Genomic DNA, 25258 nt, shown 5'->3' on the forward strand with positions numbered 1-25258 from the left:
TATCCATTGTTGCTCTTTTACGTCGTAGTGCCGCCAACTCCGTCTTATTTCACGAATTCATGTTTTTTAAACCGTGAACTAGGCCAACCTAGTCTATGACCGGGGCGACCTATGCTGTGAGCACAGAAGGCTTTAGTGAGATTTAAGTACGCAATAGTTGATTTAACCACGACATCTCGGATAGATCTACGGATTGTGGAGTAAATAACAAATCGATGAATGCAGACTCAGGAAAGAACAGGGATGACGAAGAAAAGCTGTCTTCGAGAGGATGAGAGACCGCCATAAGACACCCTCTAGTAGGGCTTCTGACCACTCCAGTTACCAGGGGGAGAGTAACGGCCGACAATGTAGGTACCGCCCTTAGCCGACTTAGCACTGGCCATTCCCAACTTGGTGGTGGACTTCCACATGCATTGAGCTGTGTAGACTCTGTTAGCCTATTATATGCTGCGAGAGAAGAATGGGGTGGAAATGTAAAGATCTTACTGTAGTGACCGTAGCTGCCGAAGTCTCCTTGTCCAATAGGCTCGCCATGGTAGTTCTTGGCCTCGTCCATCCACATTTGGGCGCCACCCGATAGGGGGTTCTGAGGAGAGTTTGAATACCTCGGGGCTATGTCAGTATGTAATTGCCTCATATATGAAGGCTAAACTCACCAAGCCAGGTTTTCGCCCTCACCAGGTCGCTGGTCACCAGTAGAGTGTTGCATCTTGTCAATCTGAGCCAGGTGGTTGGCCCACTGCTGTGCGTGTTGGGCCAAGCTGGCGTCCCAGGTCAATGCAGGGCAGCCCTTGGTCTTTCGGCCATCGTTGTGGATCTTAAGCGCCTTCGACTGGTCACCGCTCAGTGCAGCAGCGGCACTGACGCTGAAGGCCTCGACAGAGGCGGCAGCAGCCCCTTCGTGAACAGCCTTATCCTTCTCCTCGTGGCAGATGGGGGTGGGGACCCGAGTTTCTTGAGGGGCGTCAGCCATGTTTGATGATTATTGGGATGTTTCTTCTTGGAAAGGAAATGCAATGAAGTGTGTAGAATGGGATGATGAATGCCAAATGAAATCTCAAGCTGGCACCATGCACGGGTATATATACTTGGACCCATCGTAGGATGTTCCAGGGAGACAGCGTCCAGTCTTGAGCCGGACACATATCGACACGGCAACGACTGGGCTCGTGACACCAACCAGTGATGAGATGAGACTTTCTGCCTTCTTACTGACAGCGCCTTGCAATGTGGCGCGGAAGTAGGCCGGCTCATCGGCGATGAGATGAGATGTCCTTCCTCCTGACCGGCAGTGCCTTGCAGAGTGGCACGGCAGTACGCCAGCTCACCGGCGGTGCAAGACCCAATAATATTCTAAGCTGGTGCTATACGTACCAAATGCTTGCCGCAAGCTTTTCAATAAGTCAAGACACTAGTTTGCTCGCTTGGCGACAATGCCGATGAATCACAGAATGTGTGGGGAGACAGTTTGCAAAGGCCACATTACGCTACCAAGCCCAACTGCCTATTTAGTTAGTTGCTCAGGGAGGATGTCTATAGAAGGATTCGGTGGCCAATCACGCGCCAGTATGTAGTCAGCAAAATGCGCCCGGATTGTTGAATACATTACTTTGTGGCGGATGGATGTAAGATCAGTCTCGCGCCCCCACCACCCTCTTGCGGCGCGTGACAGATCGCCGAGCCTGGCTGGCCCCGAATTGATTACCTCACGTCATCAGTCAAAAAGCGGCCGAGGATGTGGTAGTTGGAATGAGCAAGGCCTCGCTATTTAAGTCTAGTGAGAAGCCGTAGTATAAAGTACTTATTGAATGATGTTGCCTCTACTGAGCTGCGGTTCTGGGCCCGGCAGGTCGTCATTGTACAGAATCTATGCCTTTAAGTAGAGCCTTACAATGTAACAAAACTATTGTGTCAGTGCATTTCAAGTTCCAAGTTCCAGCTTGAGAAGACTTCCTGGCCATCCATCGGAGTCAGGCCTCTCGATGGAAAAGTCGGCAACTTTGTTGAACCCTTGCCCAGTATAGAATCTAGATCTGCGTCAGTACAATTACCTAGCCAGGATTGAAGCACAACTGCAGCTTGATGAACATACTTGACAAGGGTCCCGCCATTCCCAGCCCAACAGTCCAGGTATAACGCCTTGGCTCCTCTTGAAATCGAGTAAGCCCTCGCTCTTTGGAGCAGCGCTGCACCAGCCCCTTTCCGTGCTGTGCCTGTTCGAAAATCCGATATCAACATTTCGACATAACAGAAAGTTCCCTCGGTTTTGGCATTCTCGTAGATTGGCTTGGTGCTGTTGTGAGCTTTGAGATAGCCGGCCCACCAATTTTCTCTCACGAAGGCAGCTCCAACCGAGAGGAAGCGATTTCCATGGTCGTCCACCCGAGATGATAATCCTTGCAGGTCCGATCCATTGTCCGTCTCTACCTCGGCGATAAATAGCCTCCCATGTTCGCTAGCCTCCTGATTAAGGCGGGAGGCTTCTGACAGTGGAACGCTGTCGTGAATGCGCTGGCGATAGTCGGCCCTCTCGGAAAATGGTGTTGAGCCCCACTGGTCACCACTCCCACTTGAGGCCAAGTGAGGCAGCGCTGAATCGAACGCGGCGACTATAAAGTCGCCATCCGTCGGGTTCTGGCATACTTCTCGGATGTGGAATTTGTTGGTCTCAGTCATGATGAATAACGGACTGACTGCGCGCCCGACTCTGTCTGGTCTGGCTACACAGACACCGGAGATCAGTTGTGAAGCAGAGAAGCAAGCCTCCGGTGGGCGGGATGTTAATGGCGGTGCAAGTATTTTGTGGCGAGAGGGCGTCAGCATGGACGAACTACTTGCCGACTTTGGTTTGGCTGCTTATCGTACCTAACAAGGCGGCCCGGAACGGAATAATTCCAGAGCCAACCAACCCTGGCTAGCAGAAATTGGCCAGTCAAGGATTGCAAGGAAGAAGCTGCCAGCCACAAGTGGCTGAATCAAAATGATGTTTTATTGTAAGGCGGCCTCAGAACCTTCAACAATCTGCCAATCTAGAATCACCGGTATAATAGACCCTGAATAGCTGTCACTTTGAGATTGACGTTTATGACTGACCATGGATCATAGGAACGGAATCGCCGATACCAGCTCATGTGTCATGAGAACTTGCAGCTGTGTTGTATGCTTCAGTCCACAAATGGGAAATATGTTACTTTGGAACGGAACAATAAACTGTTAATTCATTGTCCACTGTTGACGTTAATAAAAGATACTGTATTTATTTTGATACAATCAGCAAAACACGTTCTAACCGTACTTGTTAAGCAGGGCTTTCAAATCAAACCGCAATATGTCTCTTCAACTGGCAGGAAATACAAGCCACATTTTGCGATCAACTTCTGTGAAACCAGGAGGCCTAGTTTTTGGTTAACAAGGTCTTAAGGACTGCTTATAAGGGCTACAGAGGACAACTACGCTGTGACGTCGCCAATGATCAATTCACCTATCACTCGGCTGCATGTTGCTTTGGCCTGCCTTGGAGCCTGACTTGCAGACCAACCCCGCACTGTCAAATATAATAAAGTGACCTAGTCCACTTATCAGTGTCTTCCTACCAGTTCTACCCGAACTCCCTGAGAGCCTATACGAATATGACATTTATCCGCCCGCTGCGTCCAGTTGCTACCAGGCGGCCACATGTCGAATATGACCCCGAGAAACAGCTGTCTTCGATGCCATCGGGTGCCTGCACCTTGCTAGCGCTGTCAAGAGGAAATTTACTCCCCAAGTCATCGCAGACGCAGCTTCCAGAGCGCGCTCTAGATGATCTCTCCTCAGATGCGCAGCTGGAGGAAAGGGCATCCAAGGAAACGACCCTAAATGTTCGGCCCAACCCACAAGGACGCGTGTTCAGATCAGTCGAAATGACCGCTATTTCAACCGGAACTGATTGTGTAGACAACGAAGGACATGGAGTCCTGCGACAGAATGAAGAGGTCTCCTCTTCCAAATTGTCACATTCTCTGCGCAAAGAGCAGTTGCAGAGGGTTTTAGATTCCCTGATGAGTCAAGATTCTTCAACACTCCTTCTGTGCGGGGGTGAAGAAGACTGCTGTCGCATCATACCTGCTCATATCCGTGACTCGGCAGACTCAACAGCTCAGTGGACTGAGGCCCAACGTGTTTGGAATCAGCACAATATGAATTGGAGGTCGTGGCTTCCGTGGTATGGAGTGAAGAGTGTGTCTGTCGTCAAAGTGCGTCTATGTCCCCTAATTGCTGATAATGACCCCTTACTAAACGTGATTTAGGTCAAAATAGCCGGTAAAATGCCGCGAGTCAAGCAAGTGCCTAAGCAACCAGAGATTTTCATCGGGGTGTACAGACCTGAGGACACGAAAGCTGAAATCTCTCGACTAGGAGATATTAATCCCGACTTTTTCACCGACGAGTTCGAGTGTCTGCTCGACAAATCAGATTATACGTGGAGCCATGACTTAGCCTGCCCATCGACTGCGGGTGAGCTCGAACTTGGTTGGACTTGCCCATACGAAGATAATCTCAGAGCTCGAAGAAGTCTATCGCGCCTTCAAAACCGTCCATTCCTCTCCATATTGTTCTGTAATCCAGCTCTTGCGGAAGAGCACGAGTCAATGCATCAGCAATATCTGCTGATCAGTCACTTGTAAGAGAGCCGAATATACAACGTTGGCCTTGTAAGGCGACTGACATGACAAAGGATGTTGTTGCAAAAGTTAGACCAACACTATCGCCCTAACCTTGGAGACCTGTCATTCCCAGGGCTTCTCATCAAAGAAGGCTGGCTATTATCCCATCCTAGGATGACATTGTCACTGTTTACAAGCACAGCTGTATTCTTTTCAGTCGCTATGACATGGCTGATTTACCATGACTGGGCAGTCGCTTGGCAGGTCGGGGGGTGCATCCTAGCATTTGTCACATTCGTCTGTCAATGCATTCGTTAAGCTCTCTATTTCAATATTCGTCATTTGGGACAGCATATGGTTAGAGGTGCTTAAAGTAGAGATATACTTAGCAACGTCTCTTCTTCCCTCCCTCAAGCTGTAAACCAATCAGGCAACCTTAATCCCATGTAGGCGGTCATGCTAGCACCTGTGGCGCAATGCCCTATAATCTTTGCAAAACTGGCAGATTTGATTCTCTGCAAGCAGTGTATTGGTTTTGGAATACTGCAGACGCAATGTATGCAAGACGTTGTATCAACAGGAGTTGCTCTTGATGTCGTTCTTGTACTTCCAGTCGGCAAAGTAGGCGCAAATGTACGAGACAGTGCTCCTAAACACGCATTACAGTTTGAAGACAGGCCAGCGAATCTAGGTCTCCAAAGCAAAGTGGTTAAACTGCATGATTGCCCGGGAGACGCTTGATACATATTGCCGAGGACTGGCTACTTTGATGGCAGAAAAACGATTAAGCTCTTAGCGTTGTTAGTTAAGTGACTTTAGGATTGGGACGGGCGTCCGTCGTCCGCATACTAGAGGCCTTAGTACGAGTGAGATAATAGCTGCAGGAGTCTTCTCAAATTGGCACCAAAGATCTTGAGGATGCAAAGTTTACGTTTGTGTCAATAAAGCCAACATCAAGTCCTTGGTTGGAGCGGTTGGAGATCTCGTGTCCTTCCAAGATGCATGAGCCCTTCCTTCTCCTCTCATCTTCAATGAGGAGATCTTGAGCTCAACAATCCTGTTAAAATATTTATCGACTACCCTTGGAGATCACTAAAGAAGCGTCACAGATAGCCATTGAGGTTGTAGGCCTTCTCTCCACAGCTCTCCGTACATGATACCATGAACGTAAGCTTCACCCACCAACTCATATTCACCAGATTGCTTGGTCTTCCTGAATACGAACGGCACAGTAGACCCTGGCACAAAGAAGATCTCATCGCCGGTCTGAGCTGCTGTTGGCATGATCCCAAGGTACCCTTGAGTCGACTGGAAAAGTCGCCGATCTGTGTTTTTCATGAACCTGAAAACTTCATCTTCGGGTTCCATGGCAGCTCCTGGGTCTTTTACTGCATCACGTAGTTGGGCACAGGTTGGAAAAGCCGTTATGCGACGCCTCTCGAGGTCATCAAGCAGCCCACTCAAAACTGGGGCGAGTAACTGATCGACCGATATCTGGCTTCGACTGACCAAGAGGCAGAAGACTTTGGTAAGCATGTCTCGAAACTTGTCATACACGGCTCTGCAATCGTATTCTCGAGTGCCATTCGCAGTGAAGGAGTGAATCATGGACAAGATTGCTGGCTCTCCGCTGGCGTCAAAGTCCGGGAGGGCCGCCGCAAAATGAAGCCACGGTAGAAGCTCAGCAACTGAGCCCCGGCCTTTCTGGAAGAGCGGTGGTAGCAGTACCAATACGGTGTCAAATTGAGACGCCCATATGCGCAATTTTGACTTCCGTGGAGTAAATTCGAGGTACTTGTCCAGATCAAGGCCAGCAATGCAGTTGAACTTGCGATCGAACTGAGCGGCAATGTTTGAAGGAGTATGAGCACTGTAGTCCGGTACCCAAGAAGGCAATCCTGCCACTTGAGACTGGGTCGTATCCCCGACCAAGGACAGCATGAAGGCTCTTCCGGGCTTGTCGCAATGTTGCATTAGATACGAGCTCACCTCGATGAAGACTTCAGCCACGGACTTCGAGTAGTCCGGCTTAAGCCTGGCCGTAAGTTCTTCACTGGGCAACAAATGAAGGAGGAGTGCGATGGGCGCGAAGACCTTGTCCTTGGGCTCGGTGGCTTGCACGTTCCGTGTTGACCAGATGATGCGCTCCAAAACCATTGCCGACTCGTAGTCCCTATTATCCTCGCTTATTCCACTAGTGGCGTTTACGCATTGCTCTTTCAAGAGCTCGATGTTGTTTGGGACGGATCCGATGGCCCTGAAATATCCACCGCGCATGGCCAAGTACTCCCTAGCACCGTCTACTTCTTCCATGGCGATGCGCGTAAGGTCTCGCTGTGTAAAGAAAGCCGAGACCACAGAGAAGGCCTGCCAGGGCGCCGAGTGCGAGCCACAAAACACCACGGCGTCACTTGCAAAGACCACCTCCTGTATCACCCATGCCCTGCTGAACCAGTTCCGTATGAATAACCAAACAAGCGCATGCTTCTCGGCGGCACTCCACTCGGGGCGGCCTATCTTGCCCCAGAAGCCGCTGTCTGAGAAGAACGGCTTCGACTGGACCGCGTTGAAATGATACACCTCATCGGGCATGCGGCCCGCAAAATCACGTATGAAGTCAAAAGCCGTCTGTGTGAAGTCGTCCGCGGGACCGAGCCAGACCACCACCTGGCTGGCCTGAGAGTAGATCCTCCCCATGAGGGCGACCTGGGCGCTCCGTTCATCCACGTCCTGCTGGTTGATGCACACGGCGTCGGCCCAGATGCACTCGTACGCGAGCGGCACGGAGCGCAGGGCATGTTCCAGGCTTGCGGTGATGGGCGCCTCGCCTCCGTTGCACACTAGTGTTCGATTTAGATCCGGCGTCAGGCCATCGGCCGGGACTGCGCTACCCCACGTATAGGACAGTGCGCTGTACGCGGGTGGTCTGTCGAGGGAGAAGGCGGATAGCGTGCACTGGATGACGGGGTCCTGCCTGTTGATGATAGTAAGGAGGCGAAATACGTCTTTCGCCAGGGGCTCATAAGGATGCATCGTCATTGCAGGGGCCGTCAAGATAATCGCCTTTATAATCTGCGCTGCTGGTTGTGTCGAGGCTAGGTGCCCACATGCGGGTGTCGGGTTACTTCCTCCTCAGCTGACATGTCTGCGGCTGCAGCCACATTCAGCTGCCTAGACTATGCGCATGCCTGACGGGCCTGTCCAGGCTATGATGGACTAGATGGTAAAATAATACGAAAGACTATAACGAAAAGTCGATTAACGAACATGGTTTGAGGTCGCAGATGTATTATTTCAAAGACCTGTAGACTCGCTGAGGGAAGCTTTGCCCAATTTTATATCTTTTCAATACTCTTCTTTTGGAAAGAGAAAAGGGGTATACACGCAAACTGAGGGTGTCAAAATCAGCAATATTCGGACAACCAAAAACCTGGACGCTCACAAATACTGACTTTCTCACCGAAACCGGATGGCAGCTGTCCATGCACTGCGAAGAGTACTAAGTAAGCACTGGGGGGGTCCTTTAAGCAAGGTGAGCCATAAACATGACCTCTCCTATTTGTGATTTCGCGGGAGATTTGTTGTAGTGCCTTGACACATTATATCAGGGTCGCGATACCATTCGACATTCCTCTCAAGGTTGAGATCTGACCACGTTGTATCCCCGTTTGTAAGAATAAGTTCAAGAAACCAGCCCCAGAAACCCCTGCACATTTTCAGCTCATTCCTAACCCTCAGGCAAGTAAGTTCACGAAAGCTCCAGCCGCACAACGGTACACCTCCATCTACCAGTGGTCCATCCCTAGTAGTGCCCACCGGTCACCCAGGCCGTATGTGGTGGACCTGCGGTCACGCTGTAAGTGATTCAAAATTGAAGTGAGATGTACTCAAAGTGAATGCTAAGGTGTATTCTGCCCCCAAATATGTTTCATGCGTTAGTGGAACATGATTCTACGGTGACCCCTGGTGAGACCGGGTCTTGCTGCTAGATACTTAGAGGATCGGCTTGGAGTCTCCAAGACCAATATACATTGTGAGTAACTGGTCGTAAGTAGGTGAAGTCACCTGCACCCTGACCTTTGGGGATATCACTTCTGAATGGCATCGAAGTCATAGAACATTGAATGCGTGAAAACGGTGTATGTGAAGGCTACCAGCCCCTACTATGATATCCAGCGAAGGCCTCCCGAATAAAGTCCTGATCCCAGCTGCAAGCATCAATATCGCTACTGTCTTTAGTGGCATAGGATCGTTGCGGATATTGGCCTAAAGTAGTTGCATCTCCATATGTATAGCGACGCTTGAGAACGGCATTGGCGGTTAAGGTTTTTTCTATTTTCTCCCAGAGGAGTTGGCGGAGTAGCGACTCGGTGAGCTCAGTGGTTACCATATTGCGGCGGGTCGTTCTTGGAGAAAAGATAACAGGCTCGCTGACATCGTGACTGGTGAGTGGGATAGGCTGCGCCGATGAGCGGACAGCATCTTTCAGAGACTGCGTGGGAGTTCCACCAGGCTTTTGCCTTATAGGTGCCTGATCTGACTCGCTTGGTGAGACCGTCATGGAAGACAAGAGGGCCCTTTCACGATGTACATCAGTGGAGATCGATTTGGGGACGATGTTTCCAGATCGAGGCGTGAGACCATGATGCTGCATTGACTGAAGGGCTAAAGTGATGAGAGATTGACGTTGGGGGGCTGGGTCGAGTCTTAATGGGATGCGCTGGAATAACATCGTCTCACCCACACCGCTCTTACTATTCTCCCCCTCAATTGAATCCTCCCAATCAGTGCTGTCAGTATCAATAGCTCTATCGTCTTGGCAGCTTGCCTTATCTTCATCGATTGCTGCTGATGTTGTGGATGGGACTGTACTTGTGAGGTTGTTGGCGGACAGGTCTTGGCAAAGAGAATCGGCCACGACCCTGAGCGAGCCGTGTTCTTCTGAGGAACCTCCAAATATGGACAATTCCTTCTTGGCCATAATTTTAGGTTTCATCCGGACTGCGTGAGCGCACTTCCTTAATATGTTGTTCACTAGAAAAATCATTCGATTGCCCATCGATAGAAAGTCCGGCTTGAGATACATTAGACACGACGAAAGAGAATCTGAAGCGACCGTGCAAATCTTCCTTTCAGTAAGTAAAAACCTAGAATTCTGATCGAATCAGTTAAATTTGAGAGGGATCAACGAGATGACGGTCAAGTTAGAATGAATTCGGGCAGCGTCGAGGACAATTACTCCCTCTCCTCAAAATATTAGGTCATCTTCTGAAATTTATATAACCAGCAAGGTGAGTATCCGCAAGGATCTGTTTTCTGCGAGTACTCATGAAGAAGTATCTGGTCCCATGAAGAATTGTCGAGACAGTCGTGGTAGTATGGCTTCGGAGAAGCGAGCCTACTCAGCTGGCGGGAGACATTAGAAGGTTGGCCCGGTTGCACACCGTTATCTTGGCGAGAGAATGCCGCGAAACGAAGCTCCCGGTATAGAGGCACGCGGAGATATGCCCGCGGGTCTCGATGACCCGGCCTTTGACCATGAACTATGCAAGATCAATCAGCTCCTACCATGGTCTCAAGATCAGGTCGAGCCCGGGGCCGAAAACGCACGGAGCTGATCTGGCTGAACACAGTTAGTGAGTGCCGGGGGAAAAATGAGAGAGGGAGCTGCGATGATTTCTTTACGACGTGGATGGAGTGCGGCGATGAGTCCTTTATGACGTGGATGGAGCGTGGGTGATTCGGCACGGGTGCCGCACCCGGGGTGGCATCCGGTGTAAAGTTTGAGCCTGATGCAATGACTCAGTCTCCATCAATTCAATATCTGGCTAGGTAGCTGGGAACGATGTGACCTGCTCCCTCGGAGGTGCCCAAAACACAGGCAGCCCGGAATGCCGGATGCTTGCAGCTGCAAATATGGCACCTGGGTGGATTGGATAGAGTTGGTGGTGCTCAGGCTGAGACACTAGGCATGTGCGATACACTAAGCTTAACCAACCATCCGGCATCAATGAATGATTTGACGTGATCGTAAGCGCAATTACGAATGTAACAACATCGGGATGCTTCGTTCTATAGGGACCTGCGGGTGTAGGGAAAACCTTTGACCAACGTGCCTGCTGCAGATCTGGCCCAATCCCCTGATCCGGCCCACCCAACTCTATATGCATCTTAGAAGCAAGGCTCACTATTGTGGTTGTGACGCGGTCGGAAATGGTGTATAGGAGTTGCTGCTAAAGGAGGGTGGGCGGGATCTGGGGCGGGAATTGGGGCGGGGATTGGGGCGGGGATTGGGGCGGGAATACCAGGGTCAGGGCGGGATCTGGGGCCGACACGTTGTACGACACTGGCCAACCACTTTTGGGCCAAGAGGAAGGTTGTCCTGTGTGCGTCCTCACTCGGGTATCGCACCACTGTTGCTATTCATGGGTATAACACGGATATAAGCTGGCACACCGTGGTGAAGGGGGGGGGGGGTGTGGCTCTCTGGAATAATCACCAGTTTGACTACATCTATCCAGCCTTGCAAACCAGCATACCCTGTATAATTAATTCCACAAGGGCGTCATAAACTTCAGATCCACCATAGGTCTTCATGCTGAGCAGGTTGATGTTCGAAAGAAGTTTAGCGAGCAGGAAAACTCTCTTGTAAAGTCATAGTTGATCTTGTACAGGATGCGTACCAACGCAATAGCAGCAAAATCGCGGGTTTGGATGGCTCTCCTTTGAACAGCCTCGACAATGTGAGGATGGCCCTCCACAACCCCCTTGCTCTTTGGCGGAATGTTCCCTTGTTATTAACTTTCATGTGACATGGTCGATAGACGGTGCCACCAGTTGTTTGATGAGACTCTGTCGTCGTCTTGGGGTTGCAAGCATGGAATTCAGCATGACGAGGTTCCCCTGACGAACCTGCGTTTGAGTGTTTCTCCTCGGAGACCGTCGCCGGAGCGACAGACCGAGTTGTTGCATCAGTCCACGTCAACTTTGGTGACGGAGGTGACAACGCTCAGTCGACACGATTGCTCCTTTGACATCAGACCACTACCGGACTGCGGAGAGCTAGCGAATTGTTCACCACCCTCCCACTTTAGTCCTCCGCAACTTTCTTCAGCCTCAACTTGCCGAGACCCGTGTTGCCGTGCGCTGTGGGTAGGATGGCAGTCAGCATGCAAAAAGAGAACCGACCACACCTCAGTACCAGAATCAGTGTCTCACAATACTTCCACCAATTCACCGACCGCAACCATGGAATCTATCTGAAATTCTAACACTATTGAAATTGAACTCTGATTCTGAATATTGCAATATCATTAGAACCAAGAACATATTATTTGGTTGTTGTGTAACTTGGATTCTAATCTGAAGGGTTTTTGAGGTTTAGGTGGGGATTTGGGGTTCTGGTCTGTTTATTTTGCATGCTGACTGGATAGTCCAGACCTGCAGGAACTATCTTTTAACTTTGGATTAGCTTCGCTTAGCTATAAGTGAATAATCATCGCCCTACTGGAAGGAACCAAAGTCCCATCCACAGCTTCAGCTTGCGACATAGCAACACAGTACTACATGGTTTCTGCGTAGAGCCTCCACCCCTGGAGGGCCTCTTCCGATCCATTATTACTGGTCGAGTTCTAGACAGCAAAGCCTTGCGACATGAGTAGGAAAGGTTGCAACAGAAACAGCGACGCTGGCGGAGAATTGATGATGATCACAAGGAGGGTCTCTTCCCAGCAGCTTGCAAGTAGGAGGCCATATAGGATTCTGCCGAGACTGTCAGGCCACGTTGACATACCGTCCAAATCCTAATATCGCACCAAGAAAGCCCGACTCCCCGAATGAAATCCCATAATCCCATGGTAGCAAATCCCGTACCAGAACCGGCCCCGAGCTTATCGCAATCGAAGTAAATAATACGCCCATGCTTCTCCATTCCTACAGCTGGGCAGCTGGCACCCCTCATCCCTCGCACAGTAAAGACGGCCATAAAAGAGGAACCGGACAACTTCTGGAAGCCCGCGCCATCGCATCTGTACTTGATTCTCCGAACCATTGAATGACACCCCAAACCCCTCTTTTTTGCGGCTGCTCGATACGCTATCCAATACCCACTCAGGCCCGCATGCATCCCTATAGCGTCCAAGAAGCACAAGCCTGCACAATCAGCATGGACGATTATACACCCTCTTTCAACCAACACGATTCCAGCTTAACTTCTGTGTCCACCGCACAGACCGCAAGGCCCTCGAGAGCCTCAATTTCGAGCCTCTCCACCGACACTTCTAAGGCATCGCCTGCAAGGTCCTTCTCTGGCGCGACCGCCAGTAAGAAGAGGCAAAGGGTCCGGCGCGTGTGCACTCCCCATGCCTGTACAAGATGTCGGAAGAAGCGCGCAAAGGTACTGTCCCACTGTTGTCATTCTATTCAAGCCGACCTCACCTCAATCAAATATCGTGGCGTAGACTATCTAGGCCTCCTAAACTGACCATTTACTATTCTGCTCTATAGTGCGATGGCCAGCAGCCATGTCGCAGATGCAGTACACAAGGCGCTGAATGCTACTATAAGGTCAATATGCGACAGTCGAAGCTGAACCTCCGCGCAACAATCGAGCAGCTACGTCGCCAGCAAGCCTCCAACGAACTGGTCATCAACACCGTCGCGCACAGCAGGAAATGGAAGGAGGTATTGTGTCACTTGCGAAGCGGTCGGTCTGTTGAGGCCATAGCAAACTGGCTGCGCCGGGGCAACCAGCTCTCCTCAGGAGCTGGCGATATTCCGTCGTTGAGCCATCTCTCCGGCGCAGATACAGACCTCGACAGCCCAACGTTAATTTCTGGTGTAAGCGACACGTCACATACCTTTGGAATATCCGACGAGCTATTATCAGCCAGCACTGTGAGCACGATGTCCTCGGACTCTCTTCTAAGCTGCAGCTCCAGATATGATCTGGATACCAACAGCCAGTGGAGCCAATACTCAGAGGCCAGCCAGGCGCACTCTAATAGAAGCAACTCACAGCCAGCCACAAACAACTCTCAAGACTTCGCCTCCAGGATGAACACAAATGACCTTGTCGCATTTTGGGCTGACTCGGTACCCTTGCCGGTCGCGCCGTCGCCAGCAAGCTCCGGAGTGGCGAGTTCGGGTGGCTCGGTAGAGAACTCCCTGTTCTGGCCCTTCCCATTGCCGGGGTGGCCGATTTTGCCGACTGGAGATGCATTTATGGATGCTGGGTTTGGAATGATGTAGATGGGCAAGAGCCTGTTGTCGCAATTTGGACGTGCCTATATGCCACGGTGGAGAGTGCGGGCCTAGCAAGATACTATAAACTGTGCAATAAAGGCTCGCACTCAGCAGGTAACTTAGCTAGAGCAGCGTTGTCTTAATCCATGCTCAATCTCTAGCCAGACACAATTGCCAGTGCTCAGTAGTCATGTACTAATATTAGCTCTAATCAAAAGACGGACCCCCACTTATCTGTGACCGCTCGTGGACCCGGCAACGGTCCTCAGTTGGGGTCGGCCTCCACGACAGGGGCTATCCCTCCACGTAGCAGCATACCAACAGCCTGGGACAGACTTTGCACACTAAACAGCATGTTTCGATGTTTTGGACACACAACCTATTTCCAGTGAGCGGTTGTGAAATCGGACGATTTATCCGTCTGCTAAATACACCAATTGCCAATTCCTAACAGAAGGATGGTGCTGAGTGTAAATCGGTAGCGAAGATCAGTAGATGAGAACAGTTCATGTCAAAATAGGTATAAACTCTTTCCAATCATTATCAAATGCTTTGAAATGGTTCCCTATCAGCGCACCGTACCGTCTCGTGATGGCCCAGCAGGTTGCAATGCTACCAGGTTTGGTTCGCAGGCTTCGAAGATCACCTTGCATGAGGAGAACAATGATAAATTGACCGAGGACTCATTCGCCACGGATAAATGCAATGCAAAGTCAGCTTTCATCAGAGCGAACCCTTGTAAATAGCAATAGCTTCCGTTACACTGCATTGTTGAGTCTCATTTTGTCTGAATAGTAAACCTCCAGGTCTTGGCATGTGGAAAGTAACTGGCTGAGCCTTCAGGAGAGATGTCGCATGACTTATCGTGTTTGCCTCTGTAGATGTTGTGTTGCAGCGGCAGTTATCGTATGCTTACTGATTTACGGAAATTATTTAGGGTGTGGTGTTATTGGCATTCTCGTCCAGCCTGTGAGTATTTCAATTGTAGACGGACTGTACAGGCCTATAGCCCGCTATCCTGTTATCCGCTTGAGTGCACTGAAAACGACCAGTCACAGGTAGATAGAGATATATTCGAGCAGTCCCCGATCCTCAGTCTGAGTAAGTGGAACTGTGTAGATAGGACTAGAGACTTCCGTCGCAATGGAGCAGTCCTTTGTTTTCTTGATTGCACTCCTGAGCTTCGCCTCTTCATACAACTTTCCTTTCGAAGCTGTTCAATTGATGAGCGAAGATGTCCTCAACAAGTCCAGCATTGCTTTCGGTGACACTTTGAATCCGGAACCCTCGCATGCACAATGCAAGACATACCCCGGAGACGCAGATTGGCCTTCAGAAGCACAATGGCAAGACTTCAACGCAACCTCAGGAGGTGCTCTGATTAAGCCAACTCCTATTCCTGCACCATGCTACGCCGGGCTGCAGTATGATGCACTGATATGTACTAAAATCCAGCAGCAATGGATCAATTCCAGCATCCAGTGAGAAGTCCGGGGTTCAGACCAGATCTTCCACTTCAAAAAGACTGACATATATCAAGCATGAACGATCCCGTGTCCATCGGTCCTCAATGGGTCGAAGGCAACACCTGTCTACCAACGTCCAACCCTAACGACACATGCACACTTGACGGGTTTCCTGCCTACGTCGTCAAAGCAACAACGGTGAAGCACATCCAACTCGCCGTGAACTTCGCCCGCAACGCCAACATACGGCTTGTGATCAAGTAAGCGAGTCCTCAGTACGATGCCATATCAACAGTAGACCCGGTAAAGCTCAGACTTACATGGCTTTAGAAACACAGGCCACGACTTCCTCGGCCGCTCCACCGGCGGCGGCGCCCTCTCCATCTGGACACACGCTCTCAAAGAATTCGCCCTGCTCCCCACTTATACAATCGGGAACTACACCGGCAAGGCCGCGCGCATGAGCGCAGGCCTACAGGGCTATGACTTGAAAGCTTACGCGTCGCAGCACGAAATCTCCATCATCGCGCCGGGAGGCCAGACGGTCGGAGCCCTAGGTGGCTTCATCGCGTCTGGCGGCCACTCGGCTTACACGTCGTACCTTGGGCTCGGCGCGGACCAGGTGCTGTCGATTCAAGTCGTCACGGCGGACGGGCGGTTCGTGACAGCAGATCCGTACCAGAATACTGATTTATTCTACGCTATGCGAGGAGGTGGCGCGGGTGAGTACCCCTGATAATGTCCACATGTTCTCCGCCAGACGATTATGAATATCTGTATATACTAACAGAACATCTCAAAAGGCACCTATGGCGTCCTCACCTCTGCCATCATCAAAGTCTACAGCCCGATCCCCATCGCCTCGGCCAGCATCTCCTTCTCCACGACCGCACGCGGCGCCCTGCCCGCCACGTCCCCCGCCTCCTTCTGGCGCGGCATCCGCACCTACTTCGCCTTCGTCTCGGGGATGTGCGATGACGGCGGTCAGGGTTACAACTTCATCCGGCCCGTCCCCGTCTTCAACGGCACCGCAGCCACCGTGAACGTATCCCGCAATTTCACCTTCACAACCAGCATCAGCTACCCGGCCATGAGCGCTGCGGACGCGACGACGCGCGTGGCTGCCCTAGTCGCCGACCTGCGTGCTGTAGGCGTCAACATCAACATGCCGCTCGTCTCCGTGGCCGGCGGGCCCCGTCCTAACAGCACCACACCTCCTCCCCCCGCTCTCCCCGCCCCTCCACCTGGTGACCTCGTCGAGCAACAGCGCATGGCATCGCGGCTGTTTCCGCGGGAAAACCTCGCAGACCAGGCGCTGCTGGACAGAACCAACGAGGCCATCCGTATCTACGTCGAGGACGGGGGCTACGTCTTTCACGGGATCAACTACTCGCCGACAAGCGAGCGCGCCGGATGGCCCGGAGGCGACAGCGGCGTCAACCCGGCGTTCCGCAGGACGGTGATGCACGGCGAAGGGTGGGAGGGCCCGGAGTCGACGACGCCGCCTCTCGAGAATATGGTGGCTAACCACGCGCGCTTCCGTCGGTTTTTTCAGGGTTTTATTGACGTGTCACCTGGGGCTGGCAGCTATATCAATGAGGCGGATGCCGGGGAGCCTGACTGGCAACAGGCGTTTTATGGGGATAAGTATGAGAGATTGCTGGGGATCAAGAGGGCGAGGGATCCATGGAGCTTGTTTCTGGCGGCGGTGAGTCCCGGCTGGGACGAGTGGGAGATGAGGAAGCCGGAGGGGTATGAGGAGCTGCCGTCGCAGAATGGGAGGCTGTGTCGCATTAGTAGTACTCACACAGGTGCTCATGAGTTTGTGGACATGTGATTGTCCAGGAAAAGGACCCAGTATTTGTACTGAACCACAAAGACTGGCCATACCTAGGTATCTTTCTTGAAATATCCATGCTGCTCGTATACCTCATTGTCTCTACTCTGCATCGTCTATGCTTCGAATGCTCATGACCTCAACGCCAATCGCTCTTCCGAAGTGGAAATCAAACCCGCCATAGTGAAAAGAAAATCGTTGCGGATGTTGCATCCTTCAAACTTTGAAAATCATGTCTCGTTTGCAACGAGTGATATCCCTCATAATGCCAGGGACCAAGGTTACAGTAGACAAAGCTATGGTCCGTTTCACAGGCAGATCTACAACAACAACAACGGTTATCAAGGGCAAGCCTATTCCTTGAGGGTTTCGCGTTCGGGTTGTTGCCATCACGGGCTTCTTTCTCTTGTGGCGATGGCATATTAACAACCGTGAGCCCGTTGGCATTCCCTACTTACGAGATCAACGCGATCGCTGCTGTGAACGCCTCCCTTACGATACCATGGACTATGAGAAGGGACTCAAAAAGCTCAAAAACACTCAAAAAGTTGTGGTTATTCTACTACGGTCTTTTCCGTCTAGCGAATACCACGTCTTTCTCGACAGCATATTCTCATGCCCACAACTGTTCCTCGTCCTCCGAATTATCAATATTGCTACTACAGGTACCGCACACCTTCGCAATGGTATAGAGAAGGAGTTCGTAAAGCTTAAAAAGGAGGATCAGTCCAAAGAAACCGTAATATGGAATCACCGTGTTACCAGAAGCAGGCACTACGCTCTTTTCTTAGAGTTTCTGTTGGACATTGTTCTTGTTAACGCCTCCTGGCTACAACTTCATTTCCGTGGCCCTCTCCAATGGAAACACTGCCGCACGCGACCTGACTAGAGGCCTCTCCTTATTCACAGCCTGGTTGAAAAGTACGGTCTTCTGGCTGGCTCACGGAAACAGGGCTACAGCGACTTAGGTGCCGTCGACGTTGATTTGCAACAGCACCACCGAATGTACAGGAAAAGAAGTCCAATTGCGTTGCGTGCAAGGGGAAGACTATGATGAGAATGCACTCACACAAACGGTGCCCTCTTAGTGATGTTTCTAGCAATACAACTATCAAGAGGAAAACAACGAGGTGGGGCTGCAATGCTTGCGATGTAGATCTTTGTAGCTTGACATCTGGTGGTACAAGGACCGTGGGCAAAATAGGGTAGAGACATAAGTAGCAAATATTTATAATCAAGATACTGACATTGATTGGCCACAGCCCCGATCTAGGTCCGAAGTGGTGCCCTTGTGGCCCCCAAAGCGATGAGCAGTGTTGGTTTACTAAATCCGTCCGCTGGGCGGAGTGGAGACTGCTGTTGGACGGTCAGGATCATTCAGGATCAGGCTGCATAATCCTTCAATCTACAGTGCAGTAGTGATTAGAGTCTGACATATTGACGGCCAGGGTCCTCATACACGGCGTGACACGGTTGTAGCATGACTCATAAGGTGATGTCTACTATATATCGTTTGATACGTAATTGTCTTTGCGAGCCTTACACAGCAGCTTCAGGTGAACGATCATAATCCTAGCGCAGCCGTGAATTCTTTAAAGGAATTTTACGAGTATAACAACCTACATCACAAGACTGCTATCAACGGAGTCGATCCTTGAAAGCCTAAACTCTCTTTATCGAACCGACTAAGTGGGGTGCACCAGTTGCCCCTCACCTCAGAAGCCTTTCAAAAAGAGGGTACATGTAAGAGCTCTGGGATCCAGCGTAAACGTGCGAAACGACGCTTCTTCGGCTCTAAAGTCTTCTTGTTCAGATAAACCCTTAACAGAGTCTCTCTCTACCTCGCCAAAATGGGTTTCGCCGACTTCCTCCAGGATGCTGGTCTGACTGGTGAGTTCCTCTAAATAGTTGCGCAAATTTATCAACTTCATCGCGAGCAATCGTGTTGCGAACGACCACTCTGCACCTCTGTAATCGACAGCTAACCATTGACTTAGTCCTCAACAGCTGGTTGACCACTCGATCCTACATCGTCGGGTAGGTGCTCTCTCCGGATATTCTCTAGCGAGGTGGCAGATTGTAGTTTCCACGTAGATGGCATGCTCTGCCGCCTCGGCTGCTCCTCATCTCGCATCGCGGGAGAAAGAAAAGGAAAAGACTCGACGCGATTCCCTTCCTGCCCTTTGATGATGAGAACAATTGGTCCGTGTTTCTGAGCAGACTCAAGGACCTGGGAATGAGGACATAACAAAGCATTCTGTGCATCTCTAAATTTCTTTACCACCAGCCCCCCTGTCATTCCCTTTGCAGCTGGTCCCTGATCAGGAGACTGACCTTGCGTGCTCCAGTTACGCCGCCTCCCAAGCCGATGTTGCCTGCTTCAAGGCCCTGGAGGAGAGTCCCGACGCCGCCAAATACCCCCACGCCGCTCGCTGGTGGAAGCACATCGCCTCGTACGAGGCCGACTTCGCGACCCTGCCCGGTGATGCCTCCAAGCCTTACACCGTCTACGGCCCCGACGTCGTTGCAGCCACTCTGAACCCCGCCAAGGCGCCCGCCGCCGAGGAGGAGGATGACGACGTCGACCTTTTCGGCAGTGACGACGAGGAGGAGGATGCCGAGACCGCCCGTATCCGCGAGGAGCGCGTGGCTGCCTACAAGGAGAAGAAGGCTGCCAAGCCCAGGGCTGCTGCCAAGTCCGTCGTTGTCATGGATGTGAAGCCCTGGGGTGCGTACCACAAACTATCTCCTCTGCTCTGTACCCGCTTGTATGTTTGATACTGACTTCTTCTCCCTGCAGATGACGAGACCGACATGAAGGCCCTGGAGGCGTCCGTCCGTGGCATTGAGAAGGACGGTCTGGTTTGGGGTGCCTCTAAGCTGGTGCCCGTCGGTTACGGTGTCAGAAAGCTGGAGATCAGCCTGGTCGTTGAGGACGAGAAGATCTCTCTTCAGGACCTCGAGGATGAGATTGCCGGCTTCGAGGACTACGTCCAGTCTACCGATATCGTGAGTAGCCAACCGAGAAGCATGTGGATGAACTTGATGCTGATTGTGCCAACCCCAGGCTGCTATGCAAAAGCTGTAAGCTGCTCATACGAGCAGGGCTTCCCAAGTAGAACCGGTATCTGTTCGTTGCATGATATATGATTCTTTGGGGCATGAAACCTACTTGATGATCATGATGGGAAGTTTTGAGTTTGTCCAGGAAAGACAAACGCAAATCGTGAGAGATCTTACTCCAAACATAGATAGAGCAATGAATGCATGCTTCGTGATGACCTTTCAGTGGCAATCCATGCCCGATCTTTCACAAAACATGCTACGTTATGATGCATTGTCACGAGCTTCTACCTGTGCATATTCCGCGGATAAGCTTTCGAAAAATGCGTGTTCTATTTGCCTCCTTTCCTATCTAGTCTTTCTTGGACCTACATTCCAGTTGTCGATTATCTGGACATCTGGCACATGACAGTAACGCTGTTCAAAGTATCCACCGTCCAGCTCTTGGTCACGGCGATGCGCTGTATATTTTCTATCATATCATCTTTCTCCTTCGACCCGTGGAAAATCCCGGTATTTATTGTCTACTACCTGGAGCATGGCTCCCTTAGTGGTGGAAGAGGCGGATGTTCTGCTCCACGAAAACGATGCCCAGCTTTTTGGAGGTCTCGTAGACGGCCGAGTCGTTCTGGCTGCCTCCAGGCGCAGCAATGTACTTGGCGCCAGAGCGGGCTGCACGGTAGATGTTGTTGACGAAGGGGAACTATTGATCAAGTTAGAGTCTGCATCTCGAGAGGCATATTGTTGCGCTGGCGTCTATCACTTACAAAGGCATCACTGCTGACGGCAACGTCCTTGAGCTGGCTGAGCCACGTAGCGCGTTCCGCCTCCGTGAACGTAGCTGGGACCTCCTCGAATACCGACTCGTAGTCGACTCGGTCAGGAGCACCTGCTTACAATGAGTCAATTAAACTTAAGTTGGTGCTACCTTCTATCAAGAGGGGAGCCCTTCGAAGGGCCACGGGGCCGAAGTGGACAAAGGCCTGGAGGGCTGTACGCGCTTATGCAAGTAATCGCCTGCCGGCTGCGCTACACCCACGCGCACCTACTCTTTCATTACCTCCCCTCTCCCCTGCGCGGGAAAAAAGGGAAGCAGTCGTACCAGATTGGCCGTACCAGGAATCGAACCTACAGCCCCCACTCGCAGATATCTTTCCAGACAGGGAGGGGATGTCCTCGCATTCAAGACACAAGCTGCTGTTGTCCGGTTATTGTCATCTCTAGCCTGGTTCTCCCAGGAGGTCCGAGCATTGACTTCATACTGAGTATAACAGTAGAAAGCGAGGTACGGTGTTCGTTCCTCTCATTAGCCGCTATAGATCTCCACGGGTGCGCGTGATAAAACTGGATGTGTTTGAGAAAACGGCTTGGTGAAAACTTGTACACCCTCCTTCATACCTCATGCTATGCTCTCCCAGCTTCAAACGAGTCCCCAAAACACTTGGCAAGGCTATCGAGATCGGTGAAAGAAAAGCATTTGAAATAGACTCTCTGTTCCCGAACCGTCCGGATGCCATAATGAAGCTAATCTCAATTCTCATACACCCACTTTCTACGAATGACAGCAGATCTATACAACTGCTGACATAGACAATCCCACCTGTGTCAAATAAAGGGGAAAGACAGGAACTAACAGTCTAGAATGTAACATCGCACAGACTTGTATGGGAATAGAAGACCCCTTGCAGTCTTGCGACTCTCACGTCAGCTTACCTCTCCTTGATATAATTCCTGCTGGGTCAACGCATTAGTTACAAGAGGCCTAATCATCAAGCTCTCTTTCTTTATTTATTTCTCCTTGTGATACTCTGCTCTTTCTTCTTGTCCTTTCCCTCTTTGCAATATTTTCCGCTCCGCCAAATAGCAGCACGTAGCACTTGATGCAGTAAAATGGTGGACATGTCCAATCTTTTCGTTTTATCCTTCGTGAGCAGCCTGGTCTGCGCCGCCCCTCTTTTATGTATTGGGAACCAGAACGCCAATTTTCCATTCAAACCGGCCGCCGCCAACGCCAGCCGTTCGCCTTGTCCGGTGCTCAACTCCCTCTCAAACCATGGTTTCCTACCCCGCGATGGCAGGAATATCAGCCAGGACCAACTCAACTTCGCCTTCACCCAGGCACTCAACATCGATGAGGCCGTGACAATCTCGCTCGCCAAACCGACCTTCAACATCTCGACCACAGGTGTCGCCGGCACGGTTAATCTCGAAGACATGAAGGCACACAATGTAATCGAGCACGACGGCAGCCTGTCCCGCGCCGACGCTGTGACTGGCAATGCCAACAGTTTCAATCCCAGCATCTGGAATACAGTCAAGGCCCACTTCACCGGCCCGACGATCGATGTCAAGACCATGGCTGCTGCCCACAAGGACAGACTTACGGCTGCGACGGCAGCCAATCCTGACTTCTCTCTGACTCCGGCCCAAGTCAAGACTTCATTTGCAGAATCTGCCTTCATCCTTGGAACGCTCGGAAATGATTTTCAAAACCCGCAGACGAGCACTGTGTTCATGGAAACTATCTTCGAGCAGGAGCGTTTCCCATTCGGGGAGGGGTTTCAGACGTCGCCCACCAAAATCACCAGTGACCTAGTCGATGGCTTAGTTGCGCGGCTGATGAATGCTACTTCTGTTTGAGCTTCATATGAGCGGTTCAAGAAAAGTAATGCAGGGTTGAAACCGTATCTACGGTCGTGGGAGGGATATGCCCACCTAGCTGGACTCGGAGATGTACAGTACCGAAGTAATGAGACAGACATCACACATACAAATAATGTTTTTGAACACGGCAAGCCTAGGTTCAGTGTTTGTAAGTGAGTCGATCGCGTGAGAGAAAGAGAGAGCCAAGCACGAACTCAAAGTCTGTCAATGATTTGCGAAGGGACGATGCGCACCCGGGAACACAAGCTTTTCAAGATTGTTTCATCAAGGCGTACACAGACACGAGCAATCGCATTTCTTGGAATGCTTCAGCTAGGGCGGCCCCTGTAAGAGCAAGACACGGCCTGACTCACAACCGATTGCAATTCTTCCTCCCTCCACCGGACTACATGCCGCCCGATAGTCCGAAGGTAGCCACAATAGGTTTTGAGAGTCAATCTGAAGCCACTCTCCATCCCGTGGATTTACATAGACCTAGAAAATGCGCACCTGACTTGATTTCCGGGCTCTCACCTCAAACAAATTCTCTGAGGTGCTGTGGCCCAAAGCGACTTGACCCTCCACTGTCCGCTAACCCCGGCCTGAGGCTGTTTCCCAGAACTTGATAGTCTCGTCGTTTGAGGCTTGAAAGTGGTTCTCGTCAGCAGGAAAGGTTAGCGAGGAAATGCAGTCGTTGTGGCTCTCCAGGTTGTGATGACACTTGCCTGTGGCCGTGTCCCAAAGCTCGACGGTCTTGTCATAAGAGCCCGGTGCAACTTGGCACCTATTATTCTTCGCTGAGTTCTAGTAGGAGCTGTTGAGGCTTAGCCAACCAAATCTAGAACAAGAAAGACATGCCTGAGAAGCCTCTGAACGATTCCCAGATCCGAACAATTAGCACCTTCAATACAATCGTACAGAAATCTAAACTTCGTAGACTTATCGTTCTCGTGGTCTACTACTTGCCATCGATTCTCCAGAACAGCGTCGGATTATCACACCGCACCGCTTTGATCATTCCCGGTTTCGCTGTTTGCATGTTCGTCATTGGCGGTATCTGGCCATCATTGACACTTGATCATATGGGTCGCCGCAAGACTATGGTGGTATGTTGTCTCTCATTATGTAATATACAACTGGTGAACATCACGGAGTGGGGCTGTGGCTCGCTTGGCGTTTGCATGCTTTTCATCGCTGCTCTCCTGTCCCAGTCTGATGGCGGCGCGACCACTCGCGGAACTAACTTTGCGGCGGCTTCCGTGGCCTTCTTCTTCCTGTACTTGCTCGCATTCGGCGCGTCGTAAGTAGCCCTTCCTATGCACACTTGGAAACGGCTAGCTTACTTTATTACAAGCGTCAACTGTGTTCCATGGGTATTCGTACCTGAAATTCTTCCTCTGCAGGCTCGTACTCGCGGTACTGCCATCGGTGTCAGCAGCAACTAGCTGTGGAACTTCACCATCGCTATGATCAGCCCTGTCATACTCAACAGGTTGCAGTGGAAGGCTTATCTCATCTTCATGGCCGCAACTTCATCTCCGTCACCTGCATCTACTTCTTCTATCGTTAGTATAACTCTGTCCTGCATCCTCGATGCGTACACTAACAGTTTCTCAGCTGAGACCAGTAACTTGCGACTGGAAGACATTGACCACATCTTCGCTGAAGGCGGCAACCCCGTTAGCCGCGCAAGGAAGATGCAGGAGTGCCTCAGTGCTGGTATTTCTCCCACTGAGGAGCCGGATGAGGAGCAAGCTTATTCAAAGCACGAAGGCGGCGCTCAAACCATTGAGTCGGTACCCTAAACAGTTCCCTAGACATGTCAAGAGACTCGGGGCCGTCCGAGTATTCTGGGCCTATACATTAGGATCAGTGAAGTTGGCTCTACTAAAAAGAATTTGGAGCCCTGGCGCAAATGTCCAAAGAGAAGTCCGTCAAGATGAGAGTGCTGTTTGCAATCAACTGACAGTCAGTTTTCGTTATACTTGTTCAAAGGGATTAGATGATTCATCCACTCCATCACTGGAAGACCCTCACCACATGCATCCAAGTCCTAAAGTGAAGACCAACCTATCACAATATTATGACTCGTACGACACTGCTTACGGCGGCTAGGAGGTCTGAGGAGACTGTAATCGAGAACGAAACGGTAAGAAAAAAAGACAAAACATACAACACAGTGTTTTCGCTAGTCGTCACCGACCCAACTACTAATATACCGGATACTTGTAATATGCTTTTAAGCGCCCGCCATTAGCTTCTCCCCACTGTTAGGCGACCATGCAGGAGTTGGATGCTCGCGCGGACAGAGTTTTTCTTCGGCATGCCGCCGGTGGCACAGCTGCGGCACAGCACTG

At 51.0% G+C, this 25258-nt stretch overlaps 12 protein-coding genes across 12 annotated transcripts; 6 read left to right on the forward strand and 6 right to left on the reverse strand.

Moving 5' to 3' along the window:
• Positions 1–296: 296 nt before the first annotated feature.
• J7T55_000426 (scp-like extracellular protein) lies at positions 297–976 on the reverse strand (the record flags this gene model as incomplete). The annotated part of the gene is made up of 3 exons (XM_053132543.1): positions 297–421; positions 490–608; positions 660–976. The coding sequence occupies 3 exons, from the start codon at positions 974–976 to the stop codon at positions 297–299; spliced, it is 561 nt and encodes a 186-aa protein (XP_052989663.1).
• Positions 977–1924: 948 nt separating this feature from the next.
• J7T55_000427 (uncharacterized protein) lies at positions 1925–2679 on the reverse strand (the record flags this gene model as incomplete). The annotated part of the gene is made up of 2 exons (XM_053132544.1): positions 1925–2030; positions 2096–2679. 2 exons carry the CDS (start codon positions 2677–2679, stop codon positions 1925–1927), a joined length of 690 nt encoding a protein of 229 aa, XP_052989664.1.
• A 953-nt stretch (positions 2680–3632) lies between these two features.
• J7T55_000428 (uncharacterized protein) lies at positions 3633–4670 on the forward strand (the record flags this gene model as incomplete). The annotated part of the gene is made up of 2 exons (XM_053132545.1): positions 3633–4238; positions 4293–4670. The coding sequence occupies 2 exons, from the start codon at positions 3633–3635 to the stop codon at positions 4668–4670; spliced, it is 984 nt and encodes a 327-aa protein (XP_052989665.1).
• Positions 4671–5741: 1071 nt separating this feature from the next.
• Positions 5742–7688, reverse strand: J7T55_000429 (heterokaryon incompatibility protein-domain-containing protein; the record flags this gene model as incomplete). The annotated part of the gene is made up of 1 exon (XM_053132546.1): positions 5742–7688. The coding sequence occupies one exon, from the start codon at positions 7686–7688 to the stop codon at positions 5742–5744; it is 1947 nt and encodes a 648-aa protein (XP_052989666.1).
• Positions 7689–8799: 1111 nt separating this feature from the next.
• J7T55_000430 (uncharacterized protein) lies at positions 8800–9645 on the reverse strand (the record flags this gene model as incomplete). Its single annotated transcript, XM_053132547.1, has 1 exon — positions 8800–9645. The coding sequence occupies one exon, from the start codon at positions 9643–9645 to the stop codon at positions 8800–8802; it is 846 nt and encodes a 281-aa protein (XP_052989667.1).
• A 406-nt stretch (positions 9646–10051) lies between these two features.
• Positions 10052–10657, reverse strand: J7T55_000431 (uncharacterized protein; the record flags this gene model as incomplete). The annotated part of the gene is made up of 3 exons (XM_053132548.1): positions 10052–10192; positions 10260–10438; positions 10648–10657. The coding sequence occupies 3 exons, from the start codon at positions 10655–10657 to the stop codon at positions 10052–10054; spliced, it is 330 nt and encodes a 109-aa protein (XP_052989668.1).
• A 2563-nt stretch (positions 10658–13220) lies between these two features.
• J7T55_000432 (uncharacterized protein) lies at positions 13221–13898 on the forward strand (the record flags this gene model as incomplete). Its single annotated transcript, XM_053132549.1, has 1 exon — positions 13221–13898. The coding sequence occupies one exon, from the start codon at positions 13221–13223 to the stop codon at positions 13896–13898; it is 678 nt and encodes a 225-aa protein (XP_052989669.1).
• A 1137-nt stretch (positions 13899–15035) lies between these two features.
• J7T55_000433 (FAD binding domain-containing protein) lies at positions 15036–17195 on the forward strand (the record flags this gene model as incomplete). Its single annotated transcript, XM_053132550.1, has 4 exons — positions 15036–15373; positions 15433–15618; positions 15689–16080; positions 16162–17195. The coding sequence occupies 4 exons, from the start codon at positions 15036–15038 to the stop codon at positions 17193–17195; spliced, it is 1950 nt and encodes a 649-aa protein (XP_052989670.1).
• A 1850-nt stretch (positions 17196–19045) lies between these two features.
• On the forward strand, positions 19046–20283 carry J7T55_000434 (uncharacterized protein; the record flags this gene model as incomplete). Its single annotated transcript, XM_053132552.1, has 6 exons — positions 19046–19085; positions 19193–19232; positions 19290–19397; positions 19544–19923; positions 19996–20204; positions 20263–20283. The coding sequence occupies 6 exons, from the start codon at positions 19046–19048 to the stop codon at positions 20281–20283; spliced, it is 798 nt and encodes a 265-aa protein (XP_052989671.1).
• A 522-nt stretch (positions 20284–20805) lies between these two features.
• Positions 20806–21775, reverse strand: J7T55_000435 (uncharacterized protein; the record flags this gene model as incomplete). The annotated part of the gene is made up of 4 exons (XM_053132553.1): positions 20806–20961; positions 21026–21147; positions 21361–21455; positions 21657–21775. The coding sequence occupies 4 exons, from the start codon at positions 21773–21775 to the stop codon at positions 20806–20808; spliced, it is 492 nt and encodes a 163-aa protein (XP_052989672.1).
• A 373-nt stretch (positions 21776–22148) lies between these two features.
• J7T55_000436 (uncharacterized protein) lies at positions 22149–22898 on the forward strand (the record flags this gene model as incomplete). The annotated part of the gene is made up of 1 exon (XM_053132554.1): positions 22149–22898. The coding sequence occupies one exon, from the start codon at positions 22149–22151 to the stop codon at positions 22896–22898; it is 750 nt and encodes a 249-aa protein (XP_052989673.1).
• An 857-nt stretch (positions 22899–23755) lies between these two features.
• Positions 23756–24706, forward strand: J7T55_000437 (uncharacterized protein; the record flags this gene model as incomplete). Its single annotated transcript, XM_053132555.1, has 5 exons — positions 23756–24007; positions 24113–24201; positions 24305–24317; positions 24394–24466; positions 24519–24706. The coding sequence occupies 5 exons, from the start codon at positions 23756–23758 to the stop codon at positions 24704–24706; spliced, it is 615 nt and encodes a 204-aa protein (XP_052989674.1).
• Between the last annotated feature and the right edge of the window lie 552 nt (positions 24707–25258).

Source organism: Diaporthe amygdali (genome assembly GCF_026229845.1).
Source record: "Diaporthe amygdali strain CAA958 chromosome Unknown NODE_31_length_594919_cov_65_084759, whole genome shotgun sequence".
Classification (NCBI taxonomy): domain Eukaryota; kingdom Fungi; phylum Ascomycota; class Sordariomycetes; order Diaporthales; family Diaporthaceae; genus Diaporthe; species Diaporthe amygdali.